Source organism: Dermacentor variabilis, chromosome 8 (genome assembly GCF_050947875.1).
Source record: "Dermacentor variabilis isolate Ectoservices chromosome 8, ASM5094787v1, whole genome shotgun sequence".
NCBI classification, from domain to species: Eukaryota; Metazoa; Arthropoda; class Arachnida; order Ixodida; family Ixodidae; genus Dermacentor; species Dermacentor variabilis.
This window is the reverse complement of record NC_134575.1, coordinates 25,909,577-25,935,849: the sequence shown is the minus strand read 5'-3', so window position 1 is coordinate 25,935,849 and position 26,273 is coordinate 25,909,577. Positions and strand designations below refer to the sequence as shown.

The 26,273-nt window shown below is 43.5% G+C and overlaps 1 protein-coding gene across 4 annotated transcripts in view; it reads left to right on the top strand.

Annotated features, from left to right (window-relative positions):
- LOC142589867 (multiple inositol polyphosphate phosphatase 1-like) overlaps window positions 1–25,035 on the top strand; it is a 52,895-nt gene extending 27,860 nt beyond the window's left edge. For 2 of the 4 annotated variants that reach the window (XM_075701510.1, XM_075701511.1), the window contains 8 exons: window positions 9,817–10,018; window positions 12,343–12,477; window positions 13,259–13,369; window positions 14,022–14,156; window positions 14,872–14,954; window positions 16,632–16,737; window positions 21,592–21,796; window positions 23,111–25,035. In XM_075701510.1, coding sequence (XP_075557625.1) covers window positions 9,817–10,018; window positions 12,343–12,477; window positions 13,259–13,369; window positions 14,022–14,156; window positions 14,872–14,954; window positions 16,632–16,737; window positions 21,592–21,796; window positions 23,111–23,471 — 1,338 coding nt within the window. In that variant the 3' untranslated portion in view covers window positions 23,472–25,035. Of the gene's footprint in view, window positions 1–3,875; window positions 3,987–6,331; window positions 6,613–9,816; window positions 10,019–12,342; window positions 12,478–13,258; window positions 13,370–14,021; window positions 14,157–14,871; window positions 14,955–16,631; window positions 16,738–21,591; window positions 21,797–23,110 lie in introns of those variants that run through there. The other 2 variants (XM_075701509.1, XM_075701508.1) reach the window with 2 other exon arrangements.
- Window positions 25,036–26,273: the final 1,238 nt, after the last annotated feature.

Here is a 26,273-nt window from a genome sequence, read left to right as displayed (position 1 = left end):
AGGAAAGGGGGGGAAGGGGGAGAGGGACTGGGTTCGATGGATAATTATTTTGCTTGGAGCTCACCCGTTTGTTTACGGCGGACATTTGGTTCATCCAATTTTGACGCTGACCCGTGCTGTAAACACTGCAGTTGTTGCATCCAATTATAGCGCTGAATACCGGAGTTTTCGAGAAGTATAGCGAGGACACCATATACGGAGGTGTGACTAAGGGTATAATATATGCGTGAATTTACAGACTGCACGCGATATCTGAGCACAAATTGAACGGGACGTTATTCGTAACATTACACGCGGCTACAGACCTACAATTAGTAGTGCAGAAATAGAACCGTGTTGTATACACCGTCAGTGAAATTGCGCAGCTTCATCCGCCAACAATGGCTGAGGCGCACAGCCTTAAGATTGCAAAGTCCCTGACCAAAGATCGACGAGCGTGGTCATATGGGCTTGTTGGTCGGTCATCAGTGAAAGGCATCTGTATAGCGCAACAAAACAAACACACAAGAACAAACGAAGACGAAGACAAGCGAAGTTAGCGCTTGTCTTCGTCTTCGTTCCTTGTGCCTTTGTTTTGTTGCGCTATACAGATGCCTTTCAACCTGCGCTAACTTCGCTTGTCTTCGTTTCTTGTGCCTTTGTTTTGTTGCGCTGTGCAGATATCTTTCAACCTGACCAGATCCCCTCGACCTCTCTACGCACCTTCCCCACCGCCCTCCTTCTCCGCTTCACGTTATAGAGGCAGGTGAAACGACACTAAATAAGAAAGAAAAATAAAGTGTTGGTTGCTTGGGCGGCAGGCTGACGCTTGACCTCACCCGGCTCCTCGCATCGAAGAGGTCGCATATTTGACCAAAGGGAGAAATTGTCATCCGTCTGACTGAAACATAAAACTGCAGAATAAACCCACACGTGTTTATCAGAAATAAATCCTCCGTCCATATGATTATGGCACCAAACTACAAAGGAAACCCCTACAAAGGAAACCCACACGTATGGATTTTTTTAATATCTTTTTTTTTATTCGAAGTACCTTACAGGTTTCTATCTGAGGCGTTGGGTAAGTGGGGCTGCTACAACAAAACGGGAACGCAAAACAAAACCTACTTAGAACAAACTGCAGACATTAATAAAGATACAGACAAAATTATAGGCATAAACAGATATACATTCCAGGTGAAAACGCTATACAATGTACAAGCGCTATCTGAAGATGGATGTTTAAAAAAAATCATAATTTGAGAACTAAGGTAATATCCAACCAGACATAGAAGATTTATGTGTGAAAAAGCCGTGTGGGTGGGTGGGCGGGGGGAGGGGGGTATTTGTAGCTTCCTGCTACAGCCGGATGGATGAAAATTTATCTCGTTCTTCATCAACTTTCCCCGCTTTTTCGCGCTTGCACATGCAGGACTGATTTGTCACATTCGGTGTCCCTGCGCGTCGGGTTGTCGATTAAATCGCCTTCGTCTTGCGATGCGCTGGCCTCCTGCTCAGCGCATATACGTTAGGGGTGACCGGCGCAGAAAGGCATTGGTCCCGCGTTCGATCCCCACCGGTCCAGGACGATTTTTTTTTTTTTAACTTCGAAGTTTTCTGTATGAGAAACCCGTTCGGGTTTCCTTCGCCACTACCTGCTATAGTCGGGTGGACGACGTTTTTGATTTCTTTTTCCTGAACTTTGCCCCACCTAGCGGGCTTCCTCAGAACTAATCTGATAGTCTCGCGGCTGCGCCTAGATCGTCATATTAGCTCATATCTGGTGAACTTGATCTCACTGGCTCGATCTTCTCATTTAGAACTTAATTCCTGGTAAAAAAAAATGAAAACGAAAATCAAATAGGCATACTTTTGTTTTTCGGTTTAATCCGGAAGAACTGAACCCTGCTGTTCGAATTTCTAAAAAGAAAAAAGAAATTTGGCGTAAACGTCATTTTTTTCTTCTTTATTACAACGCAGTTAAAGAGAGAATGTTTAACTTAACGAGGGTTGCAGACTTGAAATGCTGCTGTAATCGTGTAGCGAACTCGTGTCTCACAAGTTCGCAAACACACGGTACATTTTTCTTTTTCAGATACCTGAAAGCTGCAAAAAACGCTACGCGGTGACCTTCGAAGCACTGTTTCCTACACTGACGTACCCTAACGTTAGATCTTTTAGCGTAATCGAAAAAAAAGAAACAAAAGAAAGACGCTCTCATAATATAAATACCATCGACGTCGTAAATGTCATCGATCTCGTTGCTTTCAATAATCGCCTTTATCTTTCTGTAAAACAATATCAAAACAGAAGAAATGATCACATTTCTTTTTGTCCGCGCCGCTATACGTAACTGATGTGCTCGTTCAAACCTGCCGCGTAGCTTAGCGTCGTCTGTGACGTTGCACTGCTGATTGCGATGTCGTGGGTTCGATCCGGGCCGCGGCGGCCACATTTCGGTGGGAGCGAAACACACACACACACACACACACACACACACACACACACACACACACACACACACACACACAAAACGTTCATGTACTAATATTTGGGTGCAGGTTAAAAAAAAGAAAACCCAGGTGGTCAAAATTAACCTAATTTATCAAAATTCTTAATAATATTTTCATTACACTTCTAAATTACAGTTCTATAGTCCCACGCTCCACTATTCAAATCTAGTTCCGCTTTACTTCCAAGCATACGGAAAACCGCCTGCTTCTTGGCCAATTCCCCATAGTGGGTATGTACCATTGTTTAGCATACAAGACAAGACAGGTCAGTAGTCCTCCACTATAGGACGTGTCTCATAAATCGAATCGTGATTATATGGCTCGTAAATTTAACCCCCAGAAAATATGTAAACAATTTATTCGTTCATTTTACAAGTGCAATAATGATAGAGATAGATATATATAGAGGCCGGCAATGAAAAGAAGAAACAGACAGAGCAGAAATGAAAAACTAAAGAAAAAAGAAGACACATTGGCGTGCCGTATATTACCCCCAGAGCGGATATGTGACACCGAACACACACTAGGACAACAGCAGCAATACATCGTCGCTCGGTGTTTTCAGCCACGGCCTGTCAAAAAAAACAAAAGAAAAAAAAAACAAGAAACACGTAGCGCAACGTTTAAATCACGGGGCAAAAAAAAAAAAAAAATCAGCTCTCCTGTGTGAACGAGATATAAGACCCGATTCCCCTGAATAACCACTGCGAGCATTTCTGAAGAAAATGCAAAAAAAAAACCTGTAATTTACTGCTAGTTCGACAGACACTTCCCAAACCAGTCAATTACAATAATGAATTAGAACACCGAGTCGAATATACATTCCCCTATTTCCTTTTCTTGTCTTTCTGCTAGACTTTTTTCAAATTCATTTTCTCCAAACTGCCCAATTCGTGGCCGATCCCCCACGGTGGGTATGTGTCATTTGTACAAGGGACCATCACCATCATCGCCGTCATCATCGTCGTCATCATCGGTAGACAGCACTTGTCGCAAGAATTGATTTATTTCTACTGCAGTTTAGAAAATTCAAAAAGCAAAAGCACAAATTCACAGTTCAAATCTTACTATTATTATTCATAATTTACCTTACTCAAGTTTAAGTATATCCTTTTCTTTAACATTCCTATACTTTATCTCATGTATGCATAGTTTATTTTGCATCTTGGATTATTTGTATTCCTTTCTTTTTTCGTGTTATTTATTTATTAACCAATTAATTTTATTTTATTTATTGAATCATATTACCACCCGATTCGTGGCCTATCCCCCTCGATAGGTTTGTGCCATTAACTGAGGCTTCATCATCATCATCATCACCATCATCACTTGTCGCCGGTATCCTAAAGTACGAATTCTGGAGTCCGCTTTGTACTCGCCCGCTTGGGGGTCTCGGCCATGATCATCTACACGGATCCTCGCCTCAGAAACCCCAACAAAATCGCAGCTCTCTTCTATCGGGTCAAGTACACACTCCGCAAAGAAGTTGACGGCGTAAGTATACTCGATAGTCCATCGCAGTTATACCGTTTGCAATAGCCCGCATGTCATTTCGTAACATGCCTCTCTCCTTGCTCACCTCGCGAAACGGGCAGAATTCGATTCTGTATTTTTTTTCTTGCGCGCCAGCCCCCTACGAAATGCCAATTAATCCTTGCGCAATTCGGGCCCCTACGGAGTGACGACGCAATGAAAGCGTAACATCTGCGGAAATGGTTTTCGGAGTACCTCGTCACGCGATGGTCTTTTGTTTCTACGGCTGGAGAAGAAAAAAAAGAAAGTACAGTGCCCGGGAAGTGCCAAATGGGTTCCCAACTGTGCGGTCTGTTCGACGCTAACTAATTAGGTTACGCCGGCGCGACTGAAACCCGCTTCTGAAGCGAAATAAACGAAGCCCCTTCTGGCATTAGAATCTGCGGAGTACAACCAACCTCTCCGTAGAGCGGTTGCTTGTTCTCCGCAGATTTTGTATTCCATACTATTCTGATTTTTCGTAATCTATGAAAGTCATATAAATAAATATGGCTCTCAAAATGTATTTGATTTAGTGGTCGCAGAGCAGTCATGAAGGCACTGCGCAAGGAGCTCAGAAAGCATACGTGAATATATTGGCAAATATCTGTAAATAATTCTGGAGCTAGCTTGATTGGAGCATAAGAAAAGAGGAAAAAATACCAGTCAAGAAAAAGAGTCAGCCAATGCTATTCACTGCCTGCTTTGAAGAAGCATTCGAGCTATTAAATGACTGGGAAGGATTAGGAGTGGGGATCAATGGCGAATATTTCAGCAATCTACGGTTTGCAGATGACATTGTCCTGTTTAAAGCCCCTCCATTCACGTTTCCGCCGACCACGCGGCGGTGGCGCGTGGATGCAGGGGCTTTAGTCCTGTTCAGCAATGCTGGGGTAAAATTACAACGGATGCCTGAGGACGTCAGCCGAGAAAGTGTAAGATGTAGGGTTGAAGGTAAATATACAGAAGACAAAAGTATAGTACAGCATGGCAAGCTTAAGACAAGGATTCATGATTGGCAGCCAGCCTCTAGAACCTCTGTAAGAGTACGCTTATTTAGGTCATGTTGTACTCGCAGGGGACGTATCCTGATCATGAGAAGGGAACTTAAAGAATAAAAATGGGGGTTGGTGCGCATACGGCAAGCATTACCACATCGGTAATGCATTACCGGAGTTACCGGCCCAGCTTACCGCTAACCTTGAAAAATGAACAATTTTGCATTCTACCGGTGTTAGCACATAAAGCGGAAACTTGGAGGTTAACAAAGAAGCTGAGCGATATAACAAAAAGCGTTAGAAGCAACGGTGTGGATTCGTTAATCGACACCACTGGATTGTAGAATCGATGTTACAGAATCGGCTACCTACGCAGTGTGGATCCATACCGCGGGGGTAGGCGGTATTCTAATTGTCATTAAAGGGGGAGGGGGAGGTAATGCAGCTGAGCAGGCTATGTAATACGTAGGGGCAGTTAACCGAATAGGTGCCAAAGAAGCGCAGTCGATCGGGCTCCACAAAATTAGGTGGTGTGACGAAGTTGAGAAACCTGCAAGTATAACTTGGAATCAGCTAGCGCAAGATAGGGGCAACATATTGGAGGCCGCTGGAAAATGCCTTCGTCCTGCAATGGCATATATAGTCATAACTTGCAGTGGACATGAGAATAGGCCGCTGCTGCTGATGATGATGACCCTTACAATGCCTGAGGTGTTCCAGTCGCTAGGAAATGTGTGGGAGCCAGGACCCCCCCGTATTCCGTTTCGGTGGGGCCACGTTCCCAGACAGTTGTCGCACCGGCGTGCACAACTATTCCTGTGCGCAGTCGCCGGTCCACCTTTTCCCCAGTTTTCCCCACTGGGAAAATTTTTACCCTGACCCGCTCTGGCGTCGCTATCCTGTCGGCTCCGACGCCTCGCCAACAACGGAAGCTGCACAGCTGTAAATCTGTGTACATTTTCCGTTTTGACTGCTGCAGTGCATGTTATTTTTTATTATGTTTTACGACAAAAGCTTCATACGGAGGGTTCCTGTCAAGGGGGAGCGTATACATGTTATAGATCTACCCGGCACTACTGGCACGCAGGCCGCAGACCAATGAATAACGACACGTTCTTTTTGTTTACTGTATTAATGACAGGTTGGCTTATTGCAAAACATCCGTTTGGAGGTCATACTGAAGTTCATCTTCGTGGCTGCGCGTAAGAGCGAGCCCATATGGCACGTACAGTCAAAATCGCCTCCCGCTTGAACCGGCCGAAATGCTCGCTAGGTCCGCTGGCATCCGCTGGCGGCTACGCGGAGCCTTGCCTAGCCAAGGCAAGACCGGCCAAAGCTGTCAAAATTTGCACGGGTGGCCGCGCGCATGGCGGCCGCTCGCGCGGCCAGTGTACCTTTCGCTTGCTTCTGCGGTCGTCGTCCCCCTCCTGTTATACGTCGACAGGCCGCAATCAGTGGTCGGAAGTGTTCATATGAAGTCGCCGAAAGGCAAGAGCAGTAGCGTGCGAAACGCCGCCAGCACCGATGGCCTGCGAAGTGCCGGAGGAACGCACGTCGGAGCAGACGGCCGTGGCGCTCACGACTCCGATTGGGCACACACTGCCTCTCCGGTCAGTGTGTCTCTCACGTTTGTTTAATTCCCCCCTCCTCCCCATAGTGCGTTTACCTGACTGTCTTCTGTCGAGGCAGAGAGCTGACAAGTGCTAGTACCGCTGCGCGACGTCCTTAAGCGGGTACAATGCTTCGGGTGGTCCCCTGTCTGATCGTAAAGTTGCGAGTGTGTGATGGTACATCGCTGCTTTCGGACGTGAGTCGTGCGTAAATAACCGGCTTTACCTGTCTGATTAACTGATCTTGGCGCGCCGAGCTATTTGCGTGAAGGTGTTCCTGTTCCGATCATCGTTCAATATCCCGATTGCGAATTCCCGTTTCTAGAGCTACGAGTCTCGGAGGATCAAATGAAAGGGTTCTTCGTCGCCCGTCTCTATTCGCTCTCCCGCGCGACGCCAACTGAATGAGTAGCACAACTGCGGATTAGTGGCACACAGCGGGCAAGCCCTCCTACCTTCTCTGGAACGCATATATGTGTAGCCGGCTCTTGTTACTGATTGGCTGACAGGTGCCCCAGCATGCGCGCTGCACTGCACAGAATTGGTGAGACGGAGACTAGGCTGTGCACTGAATGTGCGCCAGCGCGAAACAGAAAGGGACAAGGCACACACGTGTTGTATTTCCAAACGAGGCTGTGATGTATGTGAGAGCACAATTTATGGAGAGATGTGTTTAAAAAACAGGAAAAAGAGATTATCTTACGCCTAAATTTCACTTAGGTTCAAAAGCCAAAACCCAATAAACAGAGCAATCAATCGGGTGACACAAGATTGCCACACAACATACGTACAAATGAACAAGTCTACCAGATCTACCAGTTAAGTTTTACAAACCAAAAGAAAAAGGCAAATGCTGAGCCTCATGCTAGCAAGATAGAAAAGTTTCTTCTCATACAAAAGTGATGAAGGCACACTAACACAGCCATAGTGTAAACCGGTCATCTCTGCTGTTTCCATTATCTTGTGATTCGTTTGATTGTAGCTCCTGCCGAGTTATGTAGACTTTCTGTTTCTCCCTGACAGCATTTAATACGCAGTGCACACTCGACTTTCTTTAGGTATCTGCGAAAGTATGCTGTCATTCTTTGATATCATCAAGCCCATTTTTAAAGATCCCGTTTAGAGTGAACTTTCGGCTACTACAAACAGTTTCCAAGCCCCCAAAGAGTTTTGCAAGAAGTCTATGAGAAAGCCATGTACTTATAACTACCCACTAGCCTGCTCATTTTGGTTATGACAAACGGAATAAACTGCAGTAGCAGTGTCTCACTGGGCCAGGGAAGTGGAGAAGGTTGCACAGCATTGCACAGGCAATGACAGCTGTAATATGTGTACTCACTGCAGTGGCCCTGTGGCTATGGCGTTATGCTGCTGAGGTCAAGGTTGAGAGTTCAATTCCGGATGCAGCAGCCACATTTTGGTGGGGGAAGAATGTAACAATGCTTGTGTACCTTGCATTCGGTGCACAATAAAGGAATCCCAGGTGGTAAAAAATTCAGCCGGAGCCCATCGCTACATAATCAGATCATGGTGTTGGCACGTAGGAGCCCAGAATTTAGTTTATAATTATTTTTAATACACATCGACTTTTTTATGGTTTTACTACTCTCGGACTGTGGATTCTCCTGAACAGTTAGTGCAGTCTTTCTTTTTTTTTTTTTCTGGTGTTTCTTTTTTTACTCGGTTTTATCAACAGTTACTGTAATCGGTGCAGCGCCTCCATCCCTGTTTTTGTTCACATGTGTTGTGATGTCGGAAGGAAAGAACAAAAATGCAGTTGATACCAGAACTGAACATCCCATTCTTCAACAGCTCGCCAATGGTGCCAACAGTGGTGATCTGTGCTAGAAATAGATTGGAGAAGTGCACAATCTAGACAAGTCGATGAACCTTACACTAACGGTTGTGACCTCACAATCTTACTCCTAAGTGCCAGAAGTCATCGAGGAAGCAAGTCAAGCCTGAACAAAAAAAATGCCTGCTATGAGAATGTTTACGAAAACAAACTGCAAGACCTTGGCCCTGCGGCATGGAGCGCACACCCTGCTCTACTCTATCTGGACCGAGGCTGGTTGATCCCCATCTTAAATCATATCTGCAATAAACTTGCAGCATCACAATGAATGCACATCACTGCTGAAGCTTAGCTTAGCTTTATATGTAATCTTCAGGAGCGCGCTATTCGGTGGATCTGCGCTGCCCTTTTCTCCCGTCCTATTCCTTCTTCTCACTCCGTTCTATCTTCTCTATTTGGCTTCACCTCCACAAACCTTTCTTTTTTTATAAATCTTTTATTGAGCTGTGTTTCTAAATTTCTTTTGGATTGTCAGCACTGACGATCCCTTTTCTTTTATCTTGTAATTGTTTTTTTTTCTGCCCGTTATACCTCTGGGTGGGTCAGGCTTACCCCCCACATTTCTTTTTACGTTCTTTTTTGTACTGATGTAAAAAAACTAAGCAGGCAAACATGGGATGAATGTGTTGCAGCTTATGATAGCATAGACGTGACGGAGAGCACCTTTGATGAAGGAATTGTTGTAAAAGTGTGACATCTTCCATAAATAGAGGCCTTCAGTGGCAAGGATGACCAGGAAAAATATCCGACCATGCCGTCCAATGGTTAGGGATTTCATGTAAGACCATGTCGACAGCTTGGCTAACTTTGAGAGGCTGATTATTTGATTTACACAACTTAAACTTGCTTAACTCACCAATTTCTGGCAGTGACCACAGCACACATCATCTTTAGTAATAAAGCATCTCTTCCACCTCGTTCAGTTCCTTATCAGTAGTTTTGGGGGAAGGTTCAATTATAACCAACTTCTGATATAATGCACACATTATTTTCTACGAAGATGTTCACTGTATCTTGATTCGACTGTAATATGAATGCCTTTAATAATATCAGTGCTTTGCGGCAGGGCAGAGGTGGGCGCATAAAGCAAATGCGAGTCAGAGCGCATCGTCTGCTAAACTGTTTCATTCACTTCGATGATGTCTTCCCCATTGCAAGGCACTAACGCACTGATATTATTAAAATAATTGGGCTTCTGCACATGGAATGAGTTAGTTATGGCCATGTTAGATAGCTCAAGCTTTGTTACAGTCATAGCACTAACTCTGGTTAAGCCGACACTTGATTAAACATGCAACCATAACCAAATTCTTTTGACTTCTGGCCATATTCAATTTCTTTTCTTTCAGCTTGTGGCAGTTATAGTGCTCATCGCTGTTATCCTGTACCTGCTGCTGCACCGAGACGCGTCTGTCTGCTACCCTGACACTCGTGGGGACACGTGTTACCATGGAAACCAGGGTGCCTACCGCCTCTATGGCACCAAGACCGACTACCGGGTCCTGGTCAAGATGTACGAGCTGGACAAACAGCGTGAATACATCTTGCCGGGTGAGATATACAAGAAGAATAAACACCAAAGAAGCCATGTTTTCCATCAATTTAATCTGCCGAGGCCCGTGGAAAGCCTAGTGACACAACGCCTTTCATTGTCTGTTCTTACTGCTAAGCTGTCTTACATGAGTTTGTAAAACCCGTCATTTGATCAAATGACAAGGCTACATATGCACAGTAGCACATCCATGTATTTTGAAGAAGTGACTTGCACCCGAAATTTCTCCAGTGAATAAGTATTTAATGTGATAGCATTATAGGCGAACCTCATACACTTTGTAGGTGTCTGTCTGACTAAAGCTATGGACCAATCCCAAAGGCAGTGAAGCCTGACTCAGCGTCTGAAAGCGCTAGCTATCACAAGGGAAGCATGCAAGAAACTGGCACGTGATGCACATCCCAGATTTTTCAAAGAGCAACTTTAGCACAAGAGAAGCATGCTTGCAATTGTGGCCTAATGGTTAAAGCATTGTAATATTTGTAGTTATTTTTTTGCCTTGTAATTCACTTTTAATAACTCATGTTAAAAAACAAACCTCTGCTACAACCATTGAAAGGGCTCTGGGGTCCTGCCTGAACAAAAATAACATCTCCTTATACATTTCAGAAACAATAATTGATTGATTGATTGATTGATTGATTGATTGATTGATTGATTGATTGATTGATTGATTGATTGATTGATTGATTGATTGATTGATTGATTGATTGATTGATTGATTGATTGGGCTGCTTTGCTGGAAGACAGGTTTGATCCCGTCATCGGTCACGCATTTCTTTTGGCTTTATAAGCACACTTCATCCACTTTGGAGGTATATCTAACAAAAATGTCGAGGTGTGTTGAACACACATAATGGAATCACAGTGTGCACCAAATCGCAGCAGAGTTACAAGGTATAGAAACGTCACATTGATAAATGGCTGTACGCAAGGTCGCTCATGATGCACGCTTGCATCTGTCGAGGTTTCACAATCATCACAATCTAAATGTGCTTTCATATACCTTCAAGGTTAGCGGTTCTAAGTTCTGGCCTAGATTCTTTGTTCACCTGAGCACATTGACAATGCTAGTCATATTGCAGTTTGTTATGTTGTTTGCTCGTCATGGATAGGAGCGCAGTTTCACGCCACTGGAAATGCACTTGACAGGCGTCTGTCTGTGTTTGCTGCCGATGATGCAATGGTCACACACGCAAATTAGCATCAATCAATAATCAGTAACAACAAGATTACAAAATTGTGTATAGATACAACGCATCATGCAGTTGGCTTTGAAATAGAGTTAATTTTTTACTATCACTTCTGGTTTAACATTGAAAGTTATAAAAGCTGTTGTTCCTAGATATGTACGCAGAGTCTTGGGATGTTAATAAGAATTGATAAACCCCATAACCTAATTTTTCTTTTGAGTGTTGGTGGGAAGAAAAACAGGGGACAGTTAATACAGATGTTGGGCTAGTTGGAATCGTGGCGTTATTGAAAAGATTTTTCCAGCACCTATAGTGAAAGAGGGGATGGAATAGACGAAAGGATAGAAAGCAACCGCACAGAATGAAGCATCCTATCGCTATTTCTATTGTCCTGTTGCTGTTGTTAGGTCCTGTTGCTTTCTAACCTTTTCCCTTCCTTCCTCTTTTCCGTTAAGTGCTGGTAAAATCTCATTAGTAACAGGGAAGAGACGGATGGGACCGTCATGGGCATAGCTAACTTTACAAAGATAAATTAGAGATAGACAATCTGCTAGGTGGCAGTATAATAAACCCTGATTAGCTCATGTTGGCTGGATGATTATTTATCACTTCCCTATTTGAAAGGGACTGCAATAAGGAATCAATCATCATCATCATAATAATCATCATCTTGCCTGTGTAGCATCTGGAAGATACTACAAGGAATTTTTTGTTAGCATGTCGCAGTATCCATCCGGAGGTCAGCGAAGATGTAGTTGTCAGGCTTAGGTCTTGGGATAGAGGAAAGTTTTATAAACCTAGCGGTGAAGAATAGTAAAAGACAGCTAGATATTATTGTGGCGTGAAGTCAGAGAACACACAGAACGAGGACATTACAGTTTCTAGAGCAATCAGTTTCTGTCAAGGTTGATGGCTTGTTAATTAGTACCAGCATTCTGTTTCAGAGGGGATACTCATAATATCCATCGATCCATGAGTTGAAGTGGAATTTTGAAGGGAAGAACATTCTAGTATAAAAGAGAAAGGGGGGTGGCTGAAAACCTGTAAGCAGTGTGGTTTTGAACCCGAATACCTCTTGTTCTGACAGAATTGGCAGATTTCAATGCATTTCTAACGGTCTTTGCAAACAGGATGCACAGCACGAGGGCTGTTCCTCTACAACCGTCACACCACACGCTACCCTGACCGAGACGACATTGTCAAGATGCTGGAAGCTTTGCCTCGACTGCAGCGCGCTGTCTTGGATTCTGCAAACAACAGCAGGGGTGAGCTGGCTTTCAGAAGCATGCATTAGTGAAATAACTTGTGAAGCTTTTTATTCCATTCCACTTTGCTCAACCTCCTGTAATGTGAATATGTTCAGAGGTAATACTGTATTCAGAAGGAGGTGGCCTAGCCGAGGACTGAAATGCGACGTCATTCTACAATGTTTCCTTTCAAATGACTGGTCGTTGTTCATGTCATGGTCGTAGCAAAATGTTCATATATTTCTCACTCACCAGAACTCCTACTTCTATTGTTCAGTGCGGCCCACTTGGAAGAGTATACACAGAGCAAAAAAAAAAATTATGTTGTCATAACCAGTCAATGTTTTATCTAGACTGAACTCAGATCTGCCATCTAAGAAGAGTTATGTACTCCTGTTGGGGTAACATGCCAGTGTTATACACTATACTGGTGTTACGCAGTCTGAAAACTGGTTACTTGCTACAGCAGTGAAGTCGTATATGAGTATCTGAGCACTCCTATATCTCAGCGCTGAAGAAACCGTGTTTGGAAATGATACTCAGAGATAAATTACCTTAGCATACACTATCAACAGTAATGTGGAAAATTGCTGTACCACGACAAAGCGATGAATCAGTGAAATTAGTGTTACTGACAAGAGCTTCTTATTTTGAGGTGTTAGTTCGGCATGTACAATTGCATAGGACCTTAAACTTGTACAATTGCATAGGACTCTTCCATAGTCTCTGCAACTGAAATTAATGTGAATAGTATTAACGGAGTGCATTGCATTATTCCTGGCATTTTCTTGTTGTCCAGTTCACCTGTGCAAGAAAGACATACAGGCGCTCTCCAATTGGACAATGAAATTCAAGCCCGACGACGACAACCATGTGACAGAATCGGGCAGGGAAGTCTCAGCCGATCAAGGTGAGCAGTCCTGTTATTTTGATGACATTGGTGTAGCGCTCTTAGCATTACAATCTTATTAGGAGCCATAGTTGATACGAATGTGGGCAAAAATCTGTGACCTGTCTGCATAACAAACAAACCGCAATTTAATGAAACTCTAGACTTGAAGGGTTTTTGGCAGCACATTCCTATCATCTGTGCCGCATGGAAATGCAGCACATTGCTATCCGCCACATGTTTATAGTCAAAGCAATGAAGATGTTGATCTTGTGTTCATTCTACAAGGAAAGACTAGAGTGTCGGCACCTCAGACGACTGAGATTACCAAGAGTCTAACAGCTGTTAGTCTCCAGTAGTTAGAACAGCAATTGTGAAGGATTACTGCAATTTTTGCTGCTTCATTCAAAACATTGTTTTTCACAAAATTCTGAAGAAGGAAGTTGGTCATTTATCCTCTAAGTAGAGGTTTGTTCTTCACAGTACCACCTCTGTACTCATATTTCTGTTTTAAGCATGTGGAAGCATTTTGTGTTATTTGAAAAATGAACCATTACGCCACCTTTTTCGTGCAAGAAGAAAGGCCTCGATAAGGGGTTAATGTGATTCATTATTTCGAGCATCTGACTGTGTGTCAGCTGTTGCCACAAGCACTTTGTGTCTCTGTTTGCAGCGAAGCGCTTCTTGACTCGGTTCCCGCAGCTCTTCAGCAAGTTCAACGCGAGTGACTATGTGGTGGGCTTTACAAGTCGAGTCCGCACGCAGGAAACTGCAGAGGCGTTCCTCAAGTCTCTCCTTTCACAGCAGGGTGAATATGTTATGCTCAGTTCTGGATATCTATTTCATTATAAGTGTGAAACCAACATTAAATATATACTACAAGATATATTAGGAAAAGGAAGCTTCACTTTAGTACATCAGGTAAGATAGACATTAGAAGAATAAACATAAGACCAAGAGGTCAAGATCGGATAAAGATAAAACGCAAAGGTACATTACTCAAAAGCACCGGCCCAGTAGTTTCATTTTTTTTTTTCAGTGGAAAAAGGATTTCATATGTTCAAAGGGAATTAGCATTGATAATGAACCAGAATCATGAGTAATAGTGAAACATAAAAGAAAAATCCTAGAAGTGATGTAGTTATGGTAATTGACAGTAGGAATGAACTCATTCACGTTAGCTGTTTTTGTTAAGTTGTTCTTTCGTAAATTGTCCTGTTTTGATAACGGACCTTTGCTACTTGTTCCACTGTTCAACTGTATGGCCTTAGCTAATGCTCATTCGAAGGACATGACAGAAGTGGATGATTTAAGGTGCAGTCTTATCAAGAACAAACACTTCTTGTGTCACATCATCTCTGCGAAAGGAGGTGTTGTTCATTGCTTGTTTGCAATTGCACCACGATAAATCCTGACAGCGCTAATTTGTCACACATCTAGACAGTTGAGTCGCAGCGTGAAACAGGTGTTTATAATCAATTACCGCGCTGTCTGCATGTTTGTTTGCATCATTCTGCTTACAGAGTACGCCGAGGTTGAGAAAAACTTTCTCAGTCCACAAGATGACCTTCTGCAGTTCCATAAAGAATGCAACAAACTCATCAAGGTGAGTATGAAATCGCGTTCTGTTCCTTCATGCTGCACCATTTGTTCAGCATTGGCCCTCATCATTTTGCAGTGATACTGATATGGGCTCTTCCGTGGCTCAAAACAACGTTTGGCATTGTAAGTGTAATCGAAATCAGATACTGGCCCAATACCAGTATGACTGAATACAGTTATATATCTTTCTTCATCAGTATTGAGATGATGAGTTATGATGATGACATAGAAGTGGGATTCACATAGTGGAGGCAAGTTCAGTGTAATGCTTATCATCCAGACCAAAAAGTTTAGTAAGGTCATTCAGCAAAGTCATCCAAGGAGCCGCTTCAGTTTCAATCTATGGTCCACCGCATGCCAAACAAAGCATACACCTTCAGGTCTACACCAATGTCCCGCGAAGCCACATAGATTACATTGCCACTATTGTTTGCACAAACAGCACATGATAACCATTCCTTAACCACGGTTTAAATGGTTGCCATGGCACCCACACTTTAATAGTTCACCAGTTCCATAAGTGGTAACCAGCTGCAATCATAGCAATATCATCGTGTAGCGTAGAATGGTTGCGCTTATGTCAGGCGATGCCCACGGCATGCCAAAAGCATGGTTTATCTGGTCATGACCTTAAACACAAATTTAGTTTTTAGGTGCGCTTTCACATCAATTTGAAAAGCTTTGCGTGAAGCCACACTTCAAACAAAGAACAATCTTGTGTTAAAGTTGCACCATTTTCCTAATTTAATAAAAAACTTGGTAAAGCTAAGTTACTGTGACGTAGTGACAGTAGTTCTGCTTGTAGGCTTAGTAGGGGTGGGCAAAAAGGAAGTGTTTCAAAAGCAAATCAAATACAAATATTAAGTATAGAATATCTGTTTATACCGAATCAAATATAGAATAGTCAAATGCAGACGCATTTATTTACAGCAGAAATATTTATTTCTATATACATAATTAGGTACCACGTCTGTACTGACTAGTGCAATAATGCCAAATAACCACGAGGGAAAGAAAGTCAATCTTAAACACAAAATCAATAATTGTCCTTAGATGCACTGCACGAATAGCTTAACATGTTTAGAGCCTCGTTGTAGACAAGCTTTCAAGAATGAATGGCTGTTGTATGACAAGCCTTCCAAAAATGGCAAATATATATGGTTCCCCCAAAAAGATAAGAACTTGTGGGAAAAGAAAAAATGCTGCTGAAGGATTTGTGTGCCATAAGCACAGGTAAAGGGGCCTTTTTCAAGAAAACCATTGCTGTTTGTCGTGTACAGTATGAAACCACTACTTGACTAGACTGCGAAAAACACTAAATGACAGACTACAACCAATATCACTGGTAATTGTCATGTTCGCCTCCGCCACGAAACAGAGTACAAATATTGCATTACCCGTTTTATTTATTCATTTCTTAGAAAACTTTTGTCGTCTCATTTTCGACAATTCGCAATACTTTGTTTAGCAGATGGAGAACAGCAACAAGACTTCAACAGTCGGTTTTTGTGAAATAGTTGGTCAGTTTTGACATTAAAAAGTACTGGATAGTTCCTTTTAGAATGTGAATAGTTAGTGCCTGGTATTCAATTCATATTCAAAACTTTGAATATTAGCTCAACGCCAGTGCTTAGGCTTCAAAGTGCTTTTTTTTTCTCTTTCTCACACCATTCGCTTTCAGGACAAAGAAGACACCCCAGCTGCTGTCGAAGCCTACGAAAAGGGGCCTTACATGAAGAGATTGCTGGACAGGCTCAGCTGGCGGCTGGGCTTCAATGTTACCAAAGGTGCGCTGAGCAATACCTCAACGCTGCGTTGCCCTAATGTAGCTACTTACCCGTTCCCCAAAGATGAACTTCATTTTAATCTTATTATAGTAGAAAAGACTACCCATCTGCATCAGTGTCGGATGATGATTAATCAATTTATTCATTCATTGTTTCAGTCATGTGTTTTTAACAACCCAAAGCAACACAGGCTCTATAAGGTGGAAGCTTCAGATTACTTCTGATGGCCTTGGGCTCTTCACCTAAGTCACTGGTCATGACCATTGTTGCATTCGGCCCCCATCATATTGCGGCCACTATGGCCAGGAATGAACGTCGTGACCTTGTGCTTAAGCAGCAGTCACTGAGCTGTCACGGCAGATTGTCTGGCAACGACATTTCAGCCATTGTTGTTCAACCTAAAATCACTCAAATTATCTACCAACATTACTCTACGGTGAACTGGACTTTTTTTTTTTTCCTCGGCATTACCACGAACTAGCCATCACCGCAGAACAAGTTTTGAGGTGTAGGTGAGTAAGTTGTTTTGGAGAATTGAGTCGGGAGAAGTCGCCCTCCCCATTCCCTTTCGAGTAACCAGTTTGTGCTGTCAGCAGCCTTCTTCAGCGCCTACGCTTGTATATTCCAGCTGTTGATCGTGTGGCGCATGGCCACAGTGTGCCCATTGTTGCCAGAACAATGGTCAGTGGCGTCTGTGAGGGTAGCAGTATTTCCTGACGTGTGGTGGTATGGAGGACAGGTGCAATACCCTTTGTTAAGAGGACGTTCGCTTCCATTTTTTTTTTCAAGTTTTGAAGGTAATGGCTTTAATTCTTTGGCTCTTTAGGCAGTTTCGATTGGTCGTTAAAAGTTGGTGGTGGTTGGACTTTCACCGCCATCACAGTGGTGGCGGCAGCGCAAAGGGGCACGCATTCTCTTGCAGCTGAGGTGCAGGGTGTGTTCATCACCAAACACCAGAGCTATTTACAGCTCTTTGAGATGCACGCGTCGCGTGAGAATTGGGGCATCAAAAAGTTTAAAGGTGGCAGTGTTCCACGCTGCTCAAGACTGCACACACATGGCAAATCGGCTTATTATATATATATATATATATATATATATATATATATATATATATATATATATATATAGCTACTTATACTACCGCTACAGGTGTGTTGGTTAACAGTTGTGCACTCTGTGGGATTATGCAGTGAAGCAATGAATGCTGCCTGAGTAACCTCACTGCAACAAACGGCGTTCAAGCGTATCATTTCTTTAATAAAGCAAATAGCTTTTCTGGAAGCGTTAAGCTATTTGCTCATCATCATTGATTTATCCATTGAAAGCTTCAGCATAATTCTTTTTTGCTGCAAATACTTAATGACCATCAATGGCAGTTTGGCAGGTCGCATTATGTGAGCCTGTGTACTTTGCGTGGTCAACATTGTGTGCTTAGCCACATTCCAAAATGCTGAGTAATGTTATCTAAATAGTTATTCGCTGTAAACGCAGAATTGCCCAGCCTCACATCAACACAACCTCACGTAACCACAAGAGACACAAGCACTGATTTCTTAGACATTTGTTGTGAAGGGCAGCTTTCTTTCTGCCCATGATGGCAGCTTGGACTAGACTTCCTGAAACAATGTGGGGGTCTGCAAACTTCACTATCCTTTTTACCCTTAACCAGACTTATGCATAACAAATTACATGTAATGAATTACTTGTGATCAATGACACATTCTGGTAGCTTTGTAATTTAACAGTTAATTTACTCGGTAACTTGTTGCCTTGTAGCACACTACTACGTGCCACAATGGCCCAGTCACAAAAGACCAACGACTCGCCCACCGTACCTGCTGACGTTTCAGACTACGCCTACCATCCACGCAGCGCTATGCGTACTGTCGTTCCCCCCAAGAACGACGTTCTTCCCGGCATGCATACGTCAACACTAACCTTGTGAACTGCATGCGCGTCTTTGTCCACCACTATGCTATGCGTCCTCCCTTATGGCCCCGATATGATGGTTCGTTCAAAGCACTCAAGTGTGCACCTAAAAACTTTCTATTGCTCATCAACGACTGGGAAAATACGGTCTCCGTCGACCGTGTGAAACCTGCCTATTAAGACTCTGATGCTTCAGCCACTTCTGCTGTCGCCTTTCCTCCTGACCAGGCCAGTCCTACTCGCCGTGTGCGTTTTGCACTACCACCATCCGCGCTTCGCCATTCGTCCAGCTCACGGCTTCCTCGCTAGAAAGGGGCCCTATAGCGCACTACTATGTGCCACGATAGCCTGGTCACAAAAGACGATGAGGGTATGCCCAGCACGCTGACGATGCGTGAGCAGTGGAATCGGTAGAATTAGGATTCCGCCTGATTAAGCGGGCTTGGTTAAAAATATAATTTGTAGACACCAGGCACCAGCGTCTGTCTGGTTTTTCTTCCCCCGCAACCTTAGTGACAACACAGGCTGTAACAGGCAACTCAGATTTAAGCACATGAACTTGGCAGGAGTACAGTGATATGCCCATAGACTGAGATTCACATCGTCCAAATAGCTAAACACATATGCTATCTGGGTTACTTGCTTCCCTCAATCAGCGTCCTGCAGCTGCTCGTCAATCACCTCAACATGGCCAGATTGGCAAACCTCTCTTGGAAGTGCTTTTGAGCGGCCTTCAGAGGCTGTAAGAGCTCCTGCTCATTTCTTCGCCTAATGAAGTGTATGACTTCTGTGATACAGAAAGAAGTTTATGGCTATTAAACATACATGTTTCTGCCTGTTGGATAAATCACTCATATACACCTAATGTTGCTGTTCTAATGTGAACCGTATTATTGGGGCTGAGTGAAATGCAGTCAACCTCTGCAGTCTGTACAGGAGTATGTTTATCTAGGTCAGTTACCCTCAGGGGACCCTGATCATGAGAAGGAAATTTACAGAATAATGGGTTGGAGTCAATACGGCAGGCATTACCAAATTCCAACTGGCAGCTTACCACTGTCATTGAAAAGAAAAGTGTGCAATCATTGCATTCTACCAGTGCTAATATTGGGGGCAGAAACTTAATGAGGTTAACAAAGAAGCTTGAGAACAAGTTATGGACCCCGCAAAGAGCGATAGAACGAAAAATATTAGGTGTAATGTTAAGAGACAGGAAGAGAGTGGTGTGGATCAGAGAGCAAATGGAGGTAGCCAATATTCAAGTTGACATTAGGAGAAAAAAATGGAGCTGGGCAGGCCATATAATGCGTAGGGTGAATAATCGGTGGACCATTAGAGTTGCAGAATGGGTGCCAAGGAAAGGGAAGTGCAGTCAAGGACAGGAGAAAACTAGGTGAGGTGATGAAATTAGGAAATTTGTAGGCGTAAGTTGTAATCAGCTAGTGCAAGACAGGGGCAATTGGAGATCACAGGGTCCTTGGTCCTGCAGTAGGCATAAATATAGGCTGATGATGATGACCACAATGTGTAGGCAGCTTTATTTTATATTACATCACAGGTTTGGCCAACTTTTTGAGAAGCGTAATCATCTGCTGGCATCTGTTAGAACTCTTTATTTAAGTCTAAAGAGCTAATGAGTATAATGAAGGGTGATGACACAGTCAGGCTCCTTCAGATGTTGTATGCGTCGATAGCAATGACTCATTCGGATTTTGATGCCACGAAATCGTCTATGGTGGATTTTTCAAGTTTTTTGCTGGTCCTATCAAGAGCATCTTCCCCTACCCCAGCAGCAATGAAGCTCTGCACTTCATAGGTTACTGAGCGCGAGCATCACGGCATTGAGTAAGCACAACCTTGTGCGCAATTTGTTTGTATGTTACACTTCCCTGCCCTCCCGCGCACATGTCAAGCGAATTTTCAGTGTCTCTGCCTGTTCCGTTCATAAGAAAGCAAGGGAAGATAGCCAATGAAAATTTTGGAATGCAATTGCAAAATTTTGGAATGCAAATGTGAAGATGACCAACATGTGAAGGGTTGTGAAGGATGCACTGAAGGATCCGGGCCACCTTATTCTATTTACTGTAATAAAAGTTGGGAGGAAAGCAACGTAAAAGTAATCTGTTACTTTTCGGTAATTGCTTGATTACATACTTTTGTGGGGAAGTAATTGGTCACTGTAATCAATCACAATCTTGAATGAAGCAATCGTAATTGTAATCAGTTAGTTTTTTTCCTGTAGCATCTATAAGACTGCCCTTTATGGATAAACATTGTTTACAGGCAACTCACCAGAAAAGTATTTTTTTCTCGAGTTTCGGCTTTGAATGCCGAGTTTCTTGCCAAATGCCTTCGGCCAACACTGAAGGACAGGCAGCAAGCATCACTTGTTAGATTAGAGCTCGAACATAAGATGGGGGGGGGGGGGGAGGAAGTTTGTTGTGTCACTCAATTTCTTCTCGAAGCATAATGAGATTGGAAAGGCTGATACAAAATCCCCTTGTTGCAGTGGTATCACACAGGTAATGTAGAGGAAATGCAATGTGCTCCTCTGTTCCACATACAATGAGAGCTGTGTGTACAAGTTTCACACAAAGCCATAGGTGGCTTGGGGCAAAGCTTGCTTCCAGATGTTGCCCACAGCCAACAAACCTATTGCTCAAAATGTTCCTGGAGGTATATATATAATTTTTTTGCTCATTGAATATCCATATTCTCGGTGTATTTTGCACGTTTCAATGAAAAACAAACCATTCTTTCACGTATTTTTCTTTTATTCTTAAAGGGTTAAATATTGTGTACTTTGCAAATTGTTCAGGTGATGTGCTGTGTTGTTCAGTGGTATTTGTTGGTCTTTTAACTTTGTTATAATGTACAATGCAGTGTTTCCAAATAAATAAACAAATAAATATAATTGTGCAGGCGACCTGAAGATGTTGCTGCGTGCGTGCATGTTTGAGTATTCAATCTACGACCAGTCCCCCTGGTGCTCCGTCTTCACCGAGGACGACCTCAAGGCCGTTGAGTTCAAGGACGACCTGGACGACTACTACGAGGACGGCTACGGCGTCGAGCGCAACTACGCCCAAGCGTGCCCAGTTATACAGGAGCTTGTGGACCGACTTGAGTGGGTACTTTTTTAATGCATTAGCATTCTTGGGGTACTTCAAGCACTTTCCAGATGCTATGATCTATCCTTGTGTGTCTGTGTGCGTGTGCGTGTGTGTGCGTGTGTGTGCGTGTGTGTACGTATTCATCTGTCTATGTATATACCTGTTTATTTTTGTCTATGTATGTCTATGTAGTAAATGGTCGAATTGATAGTGCATCAAGCTGCTGTGCTGAGGTAACGAGTTCGAAACCAACCGTCAGGCCAACTTGGCTCACTGTGTATGTGGCAATGTGTGCATACATGCTTCTCTTCATCAAACCTCTTTCACACAAACATAGGTCACTGTCGATACTGGACTGAGTAGGTACCGCTGTTCAAAGGAACTCTGACGCCAACTTGGGTCACTGGGTATGCGCTAGTAGGTGTGTGCCGTTTACCTCGGCTCGCAATGCCGTCACCTCGTAGCATAAGCGCCAGCGTGTACAGACGTCCTCTTCCTTCGCATCTGATTGGTTCACAAGCATTGCGGCTGTGATTGTGCAAATTAAAAAATGGAGCAGCAAGAAACTGGTCCGAAAAGGTCGCTTTTGAAGAGAAACTACCATTTGCGATTGGTCGCACGACCGCTGTCATTCGTTCGTGTGAATGAGCCCCAAATCCCTCCAATAAAGTGTGATTGCCACCTGCGCTGGCAGCGTTCTTTTTGAATTTACATTTTTGGCGGTTTTGGTGTCTGAATCCTGCAGAGTGTTAGTCTATAGTTTAAATCGAAGATCCTCACAACTCTGTCGTGTGAAGCCATGTATTATAGACATAAGTTTTGTTGGTCCGATCATACGATACCCGGATTATACGACTTTCTCATGCAATCTCGAGAAAGTCATATGATCGCAGTTCCACTGTATATTTACCGTCGAAGCAATCATGGCAAAGCTGCAGGACTGGTAATCAAATTATTTTATTAGCAGCCTTCGAGTAGCAGCTAAGCAGACAATGCATGCGCCTAGCGGTTAGTGGATTTGATGTAAATCCCAGCACTTTGCCTCCAATATTTTTCTGTGCTCCATGGGCAACACCTGTTGTTGGAGGTCACACCAAGAAGCCGCGCATTTTGGGTTATGTAGGCATTTCTTTAGGTTTTCGTATCAAGAACTACTTTTGTTAGCTTTTTGTGATGCAGCCACTTGTATTTCAAATGTAAAATTTTACATGGAGGCTGCTCTATTTTCAACACTATCTTAAACATGGCTTTTTATGCAGTCCAATATTTAACGGTGATTGCCTTGCATTGTTTCTATGCCATCTCATTCTTCTTCCTTCATGCCGCAGAATTATGGCCAGTGATCCAAGCCACCCAAACAAGGTCCTCTATTTCTCGCATGCGGGCGGATTCAAGAAAGTGATTGCACGTCTCGGTCTGAAACGCGACGCGAGTCCGCTACAGGCCGACGGCCTGTGCACACAGGCAGACCGGGAGTGGCGGTCGAGCCTGATCTGCCCATTCAATGGCAACGTCGCATTCGTCCTCTACAAGTGCACCGGGGGCCAGCACGAGGTCGTGACCTTTCTGAATGAGCAACCCGTAAACCTCCCCGGCTGCGCTGATCACCATTGCCCCCTCGCGACCTTTGTGGGCCACTACAAGAAATATGCGAGTTCGTGCAACTTGACTCAGATATGCTCGGTGTGAGCTGTGCGCCGTCCACAAAACCACCAAAGACAAAACCTTGAACTCGTGCCTCGACAGAGTGCAGTGTTATGTTTGTTGACGTTTGCTGTAGTAAAACTGTGGCATCTGGCTTTTTATTTTTAATCTAATTCTAATATATTCTGTATCGTAAAATGTTTTCGAAAATGGTAGATGTGTCAGAGTTTGCATAAAACTTGGATTAACAATGGCTGAGCAGTGGATGTCTCCTGAGCCAAGGTTTTGACAAGGGTACTTTGTTTTCGTCCATATATTGAAGACTTGTTTGACCAAGACAGGTCCTGTTGTCAAAACATTGGCTTTGACTTGTTCGTGTACCTCTGTCTTGTTTGCATAAAATTCTGGGCATTTATACCTTTTCATGTGCATTTGCTTTGCCACTGTTTGCCTTAACAAGATACTTAAAGACAGCTTGCGTCCGATGACCTTGGCACCCTGCTTATACTACCTATCGTGACAAAAAAATCGAGATACCACTTCTGGTCCTGACAATGGCATGCGAATGATTTTGTGCATACCGTTTGCGCGTTTTGCTCTAAAGAAGTCACAATATTGCCTTATACTTAATTTCTGAGTAGTGTACAGATTCGAAATGTTGCAGGGCTGGTATAACGTAAGGATTCATTTGGCTGAACTTTACTCCTTTCTTTTTTATTAAGTGCCACTCACGAGCGGCCGATTCTGATAGCTTAGTCAGAGAATTGCTCTGACCACCTAAGAAATGCAAATAAAAAAATAGAATTGGAATAGAATCGTTACATTATTACAATCCTGAATGCTACTTGCATAATAGGAAACTATCTTGTCTGCTTCAGTCATGAGTTGCTTCTACACTCGGAACTCTGCTTTTTCATTATTTATATAAATCTATCTCACTTATCAGCACAGAAAAGACAGGCAGCAAGCTAGCAAAGAAATATACATTCCCATGACACATTGAAGATTCTGTGTGTTAGGCATGTTCCCATGGTAACTGCACCGCAATTTAGTATGTATAGTCTTGTACCATCTTTCATTATGGCAAATTAGTAGCTGTACAAACCTCACCTGGTCACATACTTGATCACAAAAGCATTCCATCAGGTTATGATGTTGATCCACTTTACAAACACTTATCATCCCATTAACATCACTGTTCTATGTAGAACATTGAGTTTCCTTCTATTGTGCTAAAATTTTGTTTGCCTAGTGGATGCTTCTGAAGATGTGGCGAACTTCATCAAGGTTTGCCACATCTTCCGGACTCTGTACCCTTCGTACTTTAAGCGCATCTGTAACTTGTTTCCACTGAGATGTGTTCTAGCATTATGAACTGTCTACACGAGTGACATGCTAATCCCTCCCAACCTGTGTAATGTGCCTTAAGAAGCTGTCAAATAATTTGCGGAGCAATGGGCCTGTCATCCTTTCTGGTGTCCTCGCTATTAAAACACAACTAGCAGGTCATCCAGCTTTCATTCTTGGCGTGGCAGAACAATGTGTTAATGTTTTTAGCGTAGAAATAACTCCATGCAATAAATTAAATAAAGTTGTATTTTGATACCAATCTATTGTGTGCTCAAAGGTGGTTTGTGACTTTGTAACACTGGTTCACAAGGTGTACGGGGAGAATCTGCATGACAGGCCTCCCCACAGTGGTGGCTGTGCAATGGTGTTTGAACAATTTTGGTGCACTGTTACGCTACAGCTGCTCTTCTGATGTCTGTCACATTCACAGTGGAACTTTATTTATTATCCTCAGCAAGAGTGTGTCACTCAATCTTGCCTACAATCATCTAGAGCAGCAGTCAGTTGAAGTATACCAATACTGTGGGCATATGGAGCCTATAGTTCGTCTGTCTGCAGAACATCGATATAACGAAGTCATCCTTACAGCGAAGAAATTCGTTAAATCGCAAGCTTCACCGAGTCTAGGCTTCTGTGTGTTGGTAAAATTACTTTGCGGGTTCCAAGCACAGTCCCGGTGGATGACACCTTGTCAGTGAGCATTTATGAACAGAATATACCGCAAGAAAGTTGGCCAATAATTACGGGATGAAAAACACTTGCGGGTGTCGCATATGCGGTCGCGTCCAGGGCAGAGCTTCCGGCTGCCGTCGCTTGGCTCCATGCGCGTGAATTTATCGCCATTGTCAAAGCACGCCAACCATTTTGTTTGCTCACAATGGTGCACCTGTATCAAGGCCAAGCTCACCGTAACGTAGTGCACAATAGTGACACCGAACGCTGTTAAAGTGCTCGTAAGTTTAGTTCTGGTTGACACCTTTCCTGTTCCGCCGCGCCGCTGGCACATCGCGTGCCATGGCCTCCGAGATCGGGCTGCGCGTAGTCCGATTTTGGTTGATCGCTGTATGCGTGCAAATGGTGAATTCACTGTGGAGCTATACGTGTTTCTTTTAAACGATATAGATATTTCACCCGTTTTCGTGGTCGACGGTGGTGTGTCGATTTTTTTGCCGCCGATGCAGGGAGCGCGCGCCAACTTGAATACCTCTCCGAGACGCACGTGCTGTAGCAAGATCGCTTTGTGGCGCCCAAAAATTGCATGCCTTGCATATGATGTGGCTGGGCGCTCGGGAAGAACAGCCTTCTCACCCTTCTCCCGACGCCCTCTCTCTCTGTGGAGGCTTCGGGAGAGGAAGGTAACGGTCACCTTCAACGCCGGCGCTCGTGCTGCTGGGGCTAGATGACACACACGTGTTTAATATCACTACAGATCAGTGCTGGTTAACGTTCTACAGTCCTCTACGGAATTACTCAATAAAAAAAAAACAACGCTACCTA